This window comes from Pseudophryne corroboree, chromosome 1 (genome assembly GCF_028390025.1).
Source record: "Pseudophryne corroboree isolate aPseCor3 chromosome 1, aPseCor3.hap2, whole genome shotgun sequence".
NCBI classification, from domain to species: Eukaryota; Metazoa; Chordata; class Amphibia; order Anura; family Myobatrachidae; genus Pseudophryne; species Pseudophryne corroboree.
The window spans coordinates 83892861-83906296 of record NC_086444.1 but is presented as its reverse complement, the minus strand read 5'-3'; the positions used below and the strand labels follow the sequence as shown (position 1 = coordinate 83906296).

Sequence of the window (13436 nt, the reverse complement as noted above, 5' to 3'; positions counted from 1 at the left end):
ATATCCCTCTGTGCATCTCGCATATATAGAAATGCATCCTTTAAATGTTCTATAGTCAATAAAATACTGTCCCTGTCAAGGGTATCAATATTTTTAGTCAGGGAATCCGACCAAGCCACCCCAGCTCTGCACATCCAGGCTGAGGCGATCGCTGGTCGCAGTATAACACCAGTATGTGTGTATATACTTTTTATGATATTTTCCAGCCTCCTGTCAGCTGGCTCCTTGAGGACGGCCCTATCTATAGACGGTACCGCCACTTGTTCTGATAAGCGTGTGAGCGCCTTATCCACCCTAAGGGGTGTTTCCCAACGCGCCCTAACTTCTGGCGGGAAAGGGTATACCGCCCATATTTTCTATCGGGGGGAACCCACGCATCATCACACACTTCATTTAATTTATCTGATTCAGGAAAAACTACGGTAGTTTTTTCACATCCCACATAATACCCTCTTTTGTGGTACTTGTAGTATCAGAAATATGTAACACCTCCTTCATTGCCCTTAACGTGTGGCCCTAATAAGGAATACGTTTGTTTATTCACCGTCGACACTGGATTCAGTGTCCCTGTCTGTGTCTGTGTCGACCGACTAAAGTAAACGGGCGTTTTAAAACCCCTGACGGTGTTTTTGAGACGTCTGGACCGGTACTAATTGTTTGTCGGCCGTCTCATGTCGTCAACCGACCTTGCCGCGTGTTGACATTATCACGTAATTCCCTAAATAAGCCATCCATTCCGGTGTCGACTCCCTAGAGAGTGACATCACCATTACAGGCAATTGCTCCGCCTCCTCACCAACATCGTCCTCATACATGTCGACACACACGTACCGACACACAGCACACACACAGGGAATGCTCTGATAGAGGACAGGACCTACTAGCCCTTTGGAGAGACAGAGGGAGAGTTTGCCAGCACACACCAAAAACGCTATAATTATATAGGGACAACCTTATATAAGTGTTTTCCCTTATAGCAGGGGTGTCAAACTCAAATTCATCGGGGGCCGCATCAGCAGTTTGGTCCCCATCAAAGGGCCGGTTGTATCTGTAGGTCAGTATATCCAAAATTTACCGCTCCACCTGCCTTATATGTGCCCAGCCATCTGCCCCCTTTTAAAGTGCCCAGCCATGTGCCCCCTTTTATAGTGCCCAGCCATGTGCCCCCTTTTATAGTGCACAGGTCCCCATTTTACACATTGCGGCAGGTACAGGTCCCCATTTTACACATTGTGGCAGGCACAGGTCCCCATTTTACACATAGCGGCAGGTACAGGTCCCCATTTTACACATTGTGGCAGGCACAGGTCCCCATTTTACACATTGGCACAGGTCCCCATTTTACACATTGTGGCAGGCACAGGTCCCCATTTTACACATTGTGGCAGGCACAGGTCCCCATTTTACACATTGGCACAGGTCCCCATTTTACACATTGGCACAGGTCCCCATTTTACACATTGTGGCAGGCACAGGTCCCCATTTTACACATTGTGGCAGGCACAGGTCCCCATTTTACACATTGGCACAGGTCCCCATTTTACACATTGTGGCAGGCACAGGTCCCCATTTTACACATTGGCACAGGTCCCCATTTTACACATTGTGGCAGGCACAGGTCCCCATTTTACACATTGTGGCAGGCACAGGTCCCCATTTCACACATTGGCACAGGTCCCCATTTTACACATTGTGGCAGGCACAGGTCCCCATTTTACACATTGTGGCAGGCACAGGTCCCCATTTTACACATTGGCACAGGTCCCCATTTTACACATTGTGGCAGGCACAGGTCCCCATTTTACACATTGGCACAGGTCCCCATTTTACACATTGTGGCAGGCACAGGTCCCCATTTTACACATTGGCACAGGTCCCCATTTTACACATTGTGGCAGGCACAGGTCCCCATTTTACACATTGTGGCAGGCACAGGTCCCCATTTTACACATTGGCACAGGTCCCCATTTTACACATTGTGGCAGGCACAGGTCCCCATTTTACACATTGGCACAGGTCCCCATTTTACACATTGTGGCAGGCACAGGTCCCCATTTTACACATTGTGGCAGGCACAGGTCCCCATTTTACACATTGTGGCAGGCACAGGTCCCCATTTTACACATTGGCACAGGTCCCCATTTTACACATTGTGGCAGGCACAGGTCCCCATTTTACACATTGGCACAGGTCCCCATTTTACACATTGTGGCAGGCACAGGTCCCCATTTTACACATTGGCACAGGTCCCCATTTTACACATTGTGGCAGGCACAGGTCCCCATTTTACACATTGTGGCAGGCACAGGTCCCCATTTTACACATTGGCACAGGTCCCCATTTTACACATTGTGGCAGGCACAGGTCCCCATTTTACACATTGGCACAGGTCCCCATTTTACACATTGTGGCAGGCACAGGTCCCCATTTTACACATTGTGGCAGGCACAGGTCCCCATTTTACACATTGGCACAGGTCCCCATTTTACACATTATGGCAGGCACAGGTCCCCATTTTACACATTGTGGCAGGCACAGGTCCCCATTTTACACATAGCGGCAGGTGGTGGAAGGAGGGAGAGAGAGAGAAAGAGAGGAAGGGAGAGGGGCTGACTTACATTTGAAGCGGTTCTCGCCGCTCTTCAGCCGCCTCTCCCTCCTCGTCTGCGCGGCTCCCTTCTTCTCCCTCCTCCGACGGGGTTTCGTTGAATGACGCGTTTGCGCCGTGACGTCACGACGCAATCGCGTCATTCCGCGAAACCCCGCCCCCCCCCCGAGCTGGGCACTCGGGAGAAGGGGGTTTCATGGCGGCGGCACCGCGGGCCATCAGACGAGGTCTGGCGGGCCGGATTCGGCCCGCGGGCCTTGTCTTTGACACCCCTGCCTTATAGCATCTTTTTTATATATTTCTAACGCCAAATTAGTGCCCCCCCTCTCTGTTTTAACCCTGTTTCTGTAGTGCAGTGCAGGGGAGAGCCTGGGAGCCTTCCCTCCAGCCTTTCTGTGAGGGAAAATGGCGCTGTGTGCTGAGGAGATAGGCCCCGCCCCTTTTTCGGCGGCCTCGTCTCCCGCTCTTAACGGATTCTGGCAGGGGTTAAATATCTCCATATAGCCCCCGGAGGCTATATGTGAGGTATTTTTAGCCAAAAATAGGTTTTCATTGCCTCCCAGGGCGCCCCCCTCCCAGCGCCCTGCACCCTCAGTGACTGCCGTGTGAAGTGTGCTGAGAGGAAATGGCGCACAGCTGCAGTGCTGTGCGCTACCTTAAGAAGACTGAGGAGTCTTCATGCCGCCGATTCTGGACCTTCTTCTTGTTTCAGCATCTGCAAGGGGGCCGGCGGCGAGGCTCCGGTGACCATCCAGGCTGTACCTGTGATCGTCCCTCTGGAGCTAATGTCCAGTAGCCAAAGAAGCCAATCCATCCTGCACGCAGGTGAGTTCACTTCTTCTCCCCTAAGTCCCTCGTTGCAGTGATCCTGTTGCCAGCAGGACTCACTGTAAAATAAAAAACCTAAGCTAAACTTTTCTAAGCAGCTCTTTAGGAGAGCCACCTAGATTGCACCCTTCTCGGCCGGGCACAAAAATCTAACTGAGGCTTGGAGGAGGGTCATAGGGGGAGGAGCCAGTGCACACCACCTGATCCTAAAGCTTTACTTTTTGTGCCCTGTCTCCTGCGGAGCCGCTATTCCCCATGGTCCTTTCAGGAACCCCAGCATCCACTAGGACGATAGAGAAATGTTTCTATGTTACAGTGCCACATACACATGCCCACACAGTGTCAGATATGCCCCCACAGTGCCAGATATGGCCCTTCAATGCCAGATATGCCCCCATAGTGCCAGATACACATATCTCCCACAGTGCCAGATATGCCCCTTCAGTGCCAGACATGCACCCACAGTGCCAGATACACATACCTCACAGTGCCAGATATGCCCCCACAGTGCCGCCTACACATGTCCGCAGAGTGTCAGATACACATTGCCCCAGAGTGTAAGATACATATATGCCCCCACAGTGCCAGATATGCACACACTGCGACAGATACACATGCCCCCATAGTGCCAGATATGCCCTCACAGTGCCAGATATACATGCCCCCACAGTGCCAGATACACATGCCCCCACAGTGCCAGATACACATGCCCCCACAGTGCCAGATATGCCCCCACAGAGTCAGATACACACATGCCCCCACAGTGCCAGATATGCCCCTTCAGTGCCAGATATGCCCCCTCAGTGCCAGATACACATATGCCCCCACAGTACCAGATTTGCCCCTTCAATGCCAGATATGCCCCCACATTACCAGATATGCCCCCATAATGCCAGATACAAATATGCCCCCACAGTGCCAGATACACATGCCTCCACAGTGCCAGATATGCCCCAGAAGTGTAACTCACAGTTGTTGTTGCTGCTGCCTGGGGCTGGCACTGTCTTCTGCTGCTGGCCTACTGCTGGGGAGAGGAGAGTGCAGCACACGCTCTTCCTGCCCCTCTCGGTCCAGTTTCCTATATATTAGGACTGGCGCCTGTCCGCGAGCCAATCAGGGCTGCCGGAGCCGGACACAGGGGACTCGGGCAGGCAGGAGAGGGGCAGGAGTTATGTAGTAGGAAGAAATGATTATATGTGTTACCTGACAAATGATCAGTAACACGTGCAGTCCAGACATGCAGACCAGATCCCCTCTCCTCACCGGATCAAATAACACCACCAATGAACTCACCTAGATTGAGTTGATCCAGGCTAATTACTGAGTAAACAACAATTAAATATGTTCATTTAATATAACAAAGTTTACTGCTATTAGACCCCTCGCCCCAGTCATCAATAAGTACAGAACAACCAAGCGCTCATGTACTGGTACAATGACACTGCCTTACAACTTACACTCATATTCCGGTCCCAGATCTGTATGGTGCCATCCTGGCATCCTGCGGCTATCAGCTTGCCATCTCTGCTGTAGGTGGCACATGTTGGAGTCACGCGTTTGCCCTGCGCAGATCTCGGTTTAAAAATACTTTTATGCTTCTTTTCATTGGAAACATCCCAAGTCCGGACAGTTCTATTGAAGGAAAAGATAAAGAATGATTTTATTAAAAGCGGACGCACATAAATGCTAATAGACAAAAATGGCGTAATGTTATTATTATCATGTTCTACTTATAAAAGAAACATGTTTTCATACCAGCGATTAACAAGGCTCAAAACACGATAGAGAATGCTCTAGTAAGGAGTCTATTCAATTGAAGTCGGAATTTCCGACTTGTCGTAATAACTCGATTCGACCTATTCAATCCGGGTGCCGTTTTTCCCGACTAGTCGGAAATTCCGACTTGTTGGAAAATACGTGGATTGTCGGATTAGCCGCGGATCCACGTGTTTTGTCGGATTTGCGGCCAAATCCGACAGGTTTTTGGCCCGTTTTCGACAATGTCAATCTGACTTTAAAAACAGTCGGATTGGCATTGTCGAAAACGGGCAAAACCAGTCGGATTTGCCTGCAAATTGAATACTGCACTGTCGGATCCTCCGTCAGAGAGGATCCGACATGCATTGAACAGACCCCTATATGAACATGTTTCCCAGTTTCTGTCCTGAAAATTACAATACAGACATTTTATAAAGTCAGTTTACACCTGGTCACACACAGGCTGATTGCACCGCATTTCTCAGCATCACTGCCGCCTGTTCGTACAGCTCACACCTAGGCCAAGCTGCAGTCATCCTCAAAAGACATTTAACCAAAATAACCGATATTGATCCAAGGCTTTCTGCAATACACAGTCGGAATAGCCTGGAATTCATTGCAATATCATAGCATACATTTGGGCATCAAATAACGGAGCACGGAAAAGTGCACAGGACAGTGGGCCTGATGTAGAGATGTACACAAAATGCATTCACAGCTGCAAATTTGTACACACAGGCTGTGCGAAAAAACGCAAATGTTGCTGCCGCATGGATTTGTATTGAGACACCAACCGGCAGCTTCACAAATCCCGGAAGATGCATTATCCGTTGCAGATCAGTTCATTATGTAAGAAGTTCTATGTAGCCCTAAGGGTTATGCAGAATGGCCGTAGGAAGACGCTGGACACACTGCAGCCACGCACACGACTGCAGTCGCAGACTCATACAAGCTCCCAAAACGGTCATGATGCACCTCCGTGTTTGCTGCCACTCCCCCTGTTACTTCCCCCAAATGGTCGCTGACTGTCAGTCACCTTACAGTGAGTCACAAGACCATCGCTGCACAATTGCAGTGCGATAGAAGCTGCACAGACTCCCGATAATTGCTCAACTGAAGAAACATCAGGTTTGTGTCCATCTCTGTACCAAGCAGAGTGTTTAAAAACTGCTATTTGTTGAAAGTAGACTCTAAAGGTCTCCACTAATCTGGAAACCCCGTATCATAAATGCGGAGCCCCAATCTGGGGGAACAGTTTGTACATAGTTGGAATTCTGGTTCTCACTAGTTTTACACGATAGTAAAATCCTGATGTAGTGTAATTGAAAGATGCATATTTACTAATGAATGGTTGTCATTAGTAATCTAATGGTTCTCATTAGTAAACATGGTTCTTATTCTAAACAATTGGAAAAAAGCATATAAAAAAATAAAGAGTCCTAAAAAAGATCCTATATTAAAAAACACTTACCAAACAAAGGCCCTCATTCCGAGTTGTTCGCTCGCTAGCTGCTTTTTGCAGCAGTGCAAACGCTAGGTCGCTGCCCTCTGGGAGTGTATGTTAGCTTAGCAGAAGTGCAAACGAAAGGACCGCAGAACGGCGGCTAAATATTTTCAAGCAGTTTCTGAGTAGCTGCAGACCTACTTCCTAGCTTGCGATCACTTCAGACTATTTAGTTCCTGTTTTGACGTCACAAACACGCCCTGCGTTCGGCCAGCCACTCCCCCATTTCCCCAGCCACTCCTGCGTTTTCATCTGGCACACCTGCATTTTTACACACACTCCCCGAAAACGGTCAGTTACCACCCAGAAACACCCACTTCCTGTCAATCACTCAACGATCTGCAGTGCGACTGAAAAGCGTCGCTCGACCTTGTGTGAAACTGCAATGGCTTTTGTGAAAGTACGACGCGCGTGCGTCCTGCGCCCCATACGCAGAAATGCAGATTTTTAGCCTGATCGCTGCGCTGCGAACAACGGCAGCTAGCGATCAACTCGGAATGACCCCCAAAGTTTTCATATATAGGAAGGCTCAATCATTGAAAGATACACCGGTGTAAAGTGCTCTAAAAGACAGTAAACCCAATAGTAGTACAGTAAATGGATTCAATCAATGAGCATCTTCTTTAATGTGTCGTTCCCCCAGCCCTGGGACTAATACTAGAACCATCACATTTCAAGTGAGCAACAACAAGAAAATAAGATTTTAAACCTACCGGTAAATCTTTTTCTCCTAGTCCGTAGAGGATGCTGGGGACTCCATAAGGACCATGGGGTATAGACGGGCTCCGCAGGAGACATGGCCACTATAAAGAACTTTTAGTATGGGTGTGCACTGGCTCCTCCCTCTGTGCCCCTCCTCCAGACCTCAGTTAGAGAACTGTGCCCAGAGGAGATGGACAATATGAGGAAAGGATTTTGTTAATCTAAGGGCAAAATTCATACCAGCCCACACCAATCATACCATATAACCTGGAATATAACCTGGAATATACGCAACCCATTAACAGTATGAACAAAAAAACAGTATCAGTCAAAGACCGATTCCAACTGTAACATAACCCTTATGAAAGCAACAACTATATACAAGTATTGCAGATGTTGTCCGCACTGGGACGGGCGCCCAGCATCCTCTAAGGACTAGGAGAAAAAGATTTACCGGTAGGTTTAAAATCTTATTTTCTCTTACGTCCTAGAGGATGCTGGGGACTCCGTAAGGACCATGGGGATTATACCAAAGCTCCAAAACGGGCGGGAGAGTGCGGATGACTCTGCAGCACCGATTGAACAAAAATGAGGTCCTCATCAGCCAGGGTATCACACTTGTAGAACTTTGCAAAGGTGTTTGAACCCGACCAAGTAGCTGCTCGGCAAAGCTGTAATGCCGAGACGCCTCGGGCAGCCGCCCAAGAAGAGCCCACTTTCCTAGTGGAATGGGCCTTTACCAAATTTGGTACCGGCAATCCAGCCGTCGAATGAGCCTGCTGAATCGTGTTACAGATCCAGCGAGCAATAGTCTGCTTAGAAGCAGGAGCGCCAACCTTGTTGGCTGCATATAGGACAAACAGAGCCTCTGTTTTCCTAACCCTAGCCGTTCTGGCTACATAAATCTTTAAGGCCCTGACTACATCCAGGGACTTGGAGTCCTCCCAGCCCCCCGTAGCCACAGGCACCACAATAGGTTGGTTCATATGAAATGAAGAAACCACCTTAGGCAAAAATTGAGGACGAGTCCTCAACTCCGCTCTATCCACATGGAAAATCAAATAGGGGCTCTTGTGGGACAAGGCCGCCAATTCGGACACCCGCCTTGTAGATGCCAAGGCCAATAACATGACCACCTTCCACGTAAGAAACTTTAATTCAACCGTTTGAAGAGGCTCAAACCAGTGAGATTTCAGGATACTTAACACCACGTTAAGGTCCCACTGTGCCACTGGGGGCACAAAGGGGGGCTGGATGTGCAGCACTCCCTTCACAAACGTCTGAACTTCTGGGAGAGAAGCCAATTCCTTCTGAAAGAATAAAGATAGGGACGAAATCTGTACCTTAATGGAGACTAACTTCAGGCCCATATCCACTCCTGTCTGTAGAAAGCGGAGAAACCGGCCCAGATGGAAATCTTCCGTAGGAGCATTCTTGGCTTCACATCAAGATACATACTTCCTCCAGATACGGTGATAATGCTTTGCCGTCACCTTCTTCCTAGCCTTTATCAGAGTAGGGATGACTTCCTCCGGAATACCCTTCCCAGCTAGGATTCGGTGTTCAACCGCCATGCCGTCAAACTTAACCGCGGTAAGTCTTGGAACACGCAGGGCCCCTTATGTAACAGGTCCTCCCTGAGAGGAAGAGGCCACGGATCTTCTGTGAGCATTTCCTGAAGATCTGAGTACCAGGCCCTTCGAGGCCAATCTGGAACAATAAGTATTGTCTGCACTCTTTTTTGTCTTATGATTCTCAATATTTTTGAGATGAGAGGAAGAGGAGGAAACACATAGACCGACTGAAACACCCATGGTGTCACCAGGGCATCTACTGCTACTGCCTGAGGGTCCCGTGACCTGGCACAATACCTCCGAAGCTTCTTGTTGAGGCGTGACGCCATCATGTCTATTTGAGGAATTCCCCAAAGACTTGTTATCCCTGCAAAAACTTCGTGATGAAGTCCCCACTCTCCTGGATGGAGATCGTGTCTGCTGAGGAAGTCTGCTTCCCAGTTGTCCACTCCCGGAATGAAGACAGTTGACAGAGCGCTTACGTGATTTTCCGCCCAACGAAGATTCCTGGTGGCTTCCGCCATCGCCACTCTGCTCCTTGTTCCGCCTTGGCGGTTTACATGAGCCACGGCTGTGACGTTGTCTGATTGAATCAGAACCGGTAGGTCGCGAAGAAGATTCTCCGCTTGTCGTAGGCCGTTGTATATGGCCCTCAATTCCAGTATGTTAATGTGTAGACAAGCCTCCTGGCTTGACCATAGTCCCTGAAAATTTCTTCCTTGAGTGACTGCTCCCAATCCTCGGAGGCTCACGTCCGTGGTCACCAGAACCCAGTCTTGAATGCCAAACCTGCGACCCTCTAGAACAGTGGTTCTCAAACTCGGTCCTCAGGACCCCACACAGTGCATGTTTTGCAGGTAACCCAGCAAGTGCACAGGTGTATTAATTACTCACTGACACATTTTAAAAGGTCCACAGGTGGAGCTAATTATTTCACTTGTGATTCTGTAAGGAGACCTGCAAAACATGCACTGTGTGGGGTCCTGAGGACCGAGTTTGAGAACCTGTGCTCTAGAAGGTGAGCACTCTGCAGCCACCACAGGAGAGACACCCTGGCCCTGGGGGACAGTGTTATTTTTTGATGTATTTGTAGATGGGACCCGGACCACTTGTCCAGAAGGTCCCACTGAAAAGTCCTCGCATGAAACCTGCCGAAGGGGATGGCCTCGTAGGCTGCCACCATTTTTCCCAGAACTCGAGTGCATTGATGAACAGACACTCTTTTTGGTTTTAGCAGGTCTCTGACCATGTTCTGGAGATCCTGGGCTTTTTCCAATGGGAGAAAAACCCTCTTTTGTTCCGTGTCCAGAACCATGCCTAGGAATGATAGCCGAGTCGTTGGAACCAATAGTGACTTTGGCAGATTGAGAATCCAACCGTGCTGTTGCAGCACTCTCAGGGAGAGCGACACGCTCTTCAGCAATAGATCTCTCGATCTCGCCTTTATCAGGAGATCGTCCAAGTATGGGATAATTGTGACTCCCTGCCTGCGCAGGAGCACCATCATCTCCGCCATTACCTTGGTGAAAATCCTCGGGGCCGTGGAAAGCCCCAAGCGGCAACGTCTGAAACTGGTAATGACAGTCCTGTACAGCGAATCTCAGGTACTCCTGATGAGGGGGATACATGGGGACATGAAGGTATGCATCCTTTATTTCTAGTGACACCATAAAATCCCTCCCTTCCAGGCTGGATATTACAGCTCGGAGCGAATCCATCTTGAATTTGAACTTTTTCAAGTACAGGTTTAGGGATTTTAGATTTAAAATGGGTCTGACCGAACCATCCGGCTTCGGGACCACAAACAGGGTTGAATAATACCCTTTTTCCTGTTCGACCAGGGGAACCTTGACAACCACTTGCTGTTGACACAGCTTTTGAATTGCAGCTAACACTACTTCCCTCTCCGGGGGTGAAGCTGGCAAGGACGACTTGAAAAATCGTCGAGGGGGCACCTCTTCGAATTCCAGCTTGTAGCCTTGGGATACAATTTCCATCGCCCAAGGATCCACGTCTGAAAGAACCCAGATCTGGCTGAAAAAGCGAATGCGTGCCCCCACTGGTGCGGACTCTCTTAGGGGAGCCCCAGCGTCATGCGGTGGATTTTGTAGAAGCCGGGGAGGACTTCTGCTCCTGGGAACTAGCCGAAGCAGGTGTTCGCTTTCCTCTACCCTTACCTCTGGCAAGGAAGGAAGAGCCCCGACCTCTTCTGGACTTATGCGACCGAAAGGACTGCATCTGATACTGTGGAGTTTTCTTTTGCTGTTGGGGTACAAAAGGTAAAAAGGTAGATTTACCTGCGGTAGCTGTGGAAACCAGGTCCGCGAGACCTTCCCCAAATAAACCTCACCCTTGTAAGGTAAAACCTCCATATGCTTCTTTGAGTCTGCATCACCCGTCCATTGGCGGGTCCATAGAGCTCGTCTTGCAGAAATAGCCATGGCGTTGGCTCTGGAACCCAGCAGCCCAACGTCTCTTTGAGCGTCCCTCATATATAAGACTGCGTCTTTAATGTGGGCTAAGGTTAATAAAATGGTATCCCTGTCTAGGGTATCAAGGTCAGCTGACAAGGTATCTGTCCATGCTGCAACTGCGCTACATACCCATGCCGATGCTATTGCCGGTCTGAGCAAAGCATCTGTATGCGCATAAATAGACTTTAAAGTAGTCTCCTGTCTGCGATCAGCAGGATCCTTGAGGGCTGCCGTGTCCGGAGACGGTAGCGCCACCTTCTTGGACAGGGGTGTTAAAGCCTTGTCCACCCTGGGAGAGGATTCCCAACGTACCCTGTCCTGTGCAGGGAAAGGATACGCCATAAGAACCCCCTTGGGTATCTGCAGTTTTTTATCTGGAGTTTCCCAAGTTTTTTCAAATAACTCGTTAAGCTCATGGGATGGGGGAAAGGTTACCTCAGGTTTCTTTTCCTTATAAATGCGCACCCTCATGTCAGGGACAGAGGGGTCATCAGTGATATGCAAACTATCTTTTATTGCAATAATCATACACTGAATACTTTTTGCCACCCTTGGGTGTAATTTTGCATCATCGTAGTCGACACTGGAGTCAGAATCCGTGTCGGTACCAGTGTCTAATATTTGGGATAGGGGACGTTTTTGAGACCCAGAGGGGCCCTGTGACCCAGTCCAATCCGTGTATTGACTCCCTGCTTTCTCCCTGGACTCTGCTTTGTCCAGTCTCTTATGTAATGAGGCCACACTTGCATTTAACATATGCCACATGTCCATCCAATCATGAGTCGGCGTTGCGGACGGAGACACACCACTCATCTGCTCCACCTCCTCCTTGGACGAGCCTTCCGCTTCAGACATGCCGACACGCACGTACCGACACCCCCACACACACAGGGATATATCTATAAGGGGACAATTCCCCAACAAGGCCCTTTGGAGAGACAGAGCGAGAGTATGCCAGCACACACCCAGCGCCAACTGACACTGGAATAAAACCCAGATAGCGCTTTTTATATATATATATATATATATATATATATATATAATCAATGTGTATACACTCACTGCGCCTTAAAAATGCCCCCCCTCCCCTCTTTTCAGCCCTCTGTCACCGAGTTCAGCAGGGGAGAGTCCGGGGAGCCAGCTTCTCTGCAGCGTTCTGTGGAGAAAATGGCGCTGTTAGTGCTGAGGGATCAAGCTCCGCCCCCTCCAGCGGCGGGCTTCGGTCCCGCTTCAATATACAAAAAATGGCGGGGGATCTCTGCATTTACTGCCTCCGCAGCCTAATGTACCCTTATTGCCAGTCCAGAGGTTTATTGCTGCCCAGGGCGCCCCCCCCCCCTGCGCCCTGCACCCATCAGTGCCTGTTCCGTGTGTGTAGTGTGTGGGAGCAATGGCGCGCAGCGTTACCGCTGCGCGCTTACCTCAGTGAAGATCTGAAGTCTTCTGCCGCCTTGAAGTCTTCTTTTCTTCTTATACTCACCCGGCTTCTACCTTCCGGCTCTGCAAGGAGGAAGGCGGCGCGGCTCTGGGACGAACGGCGTGGTGAGACCTGCGTTCCGACTCCCTCTGGAGCTAATGGTGTCCAGTAGCCTAAGAAGCAGAGCCTATCACTTAAGTAGGTCTGCTTCTCTCTCCTCAGTCCCACGATGCAGGGAGCCTGTTGCCAGCAGTGCTCCCTGAAAATAATAAAAAACCTAACAAAATTATTTTTCAGAGAAACTCAGGAGAGCTCCTCTGTAATGCACCCTATCTCCTCTGGGCAGAAAATCTAACTGAGGTCTGGAGGAGGGGCATAGAGGGAGGAGCCAGTGCACACCCATACTAAAAGTTCTTTATAGTGCCCATGTCTCCTGCGGAGCCCGTCTATACCCCATGGTCCTTATGGAGTCCCCAGCATCCTCTAGGACGTAAGAGAAATATGTAATTCAGAGGAACCCAAACTGTGTGCCGTGACTCCCTGGGGTGCCTCGGGACACTTGCAGGGGTGC

General features: G+C 49.5%; 1 protein-coding gene across 1 annotated transcript in view; it reads right to left on the bottom strand.

The window, feature by feature from the left end:
• Nucleotides 1–13436, bottom strand: part of WDR70 (WD repeat domain 70) — a 672355-nt gene that overhangs the window by 326092 nt on the left and 332827 nt on the right. Inside the window, exon 11 of the mRNA XM_063961183.1 lies at nucleotides 4894–5068. Coding sequence (XP_063817253.1) covers nucleotides 4894–5068 — 175 coding nt within the window. The remainder of the gene's footprint in view (nucleotides 1–4893; nucleotides 5069–13436) is intronic.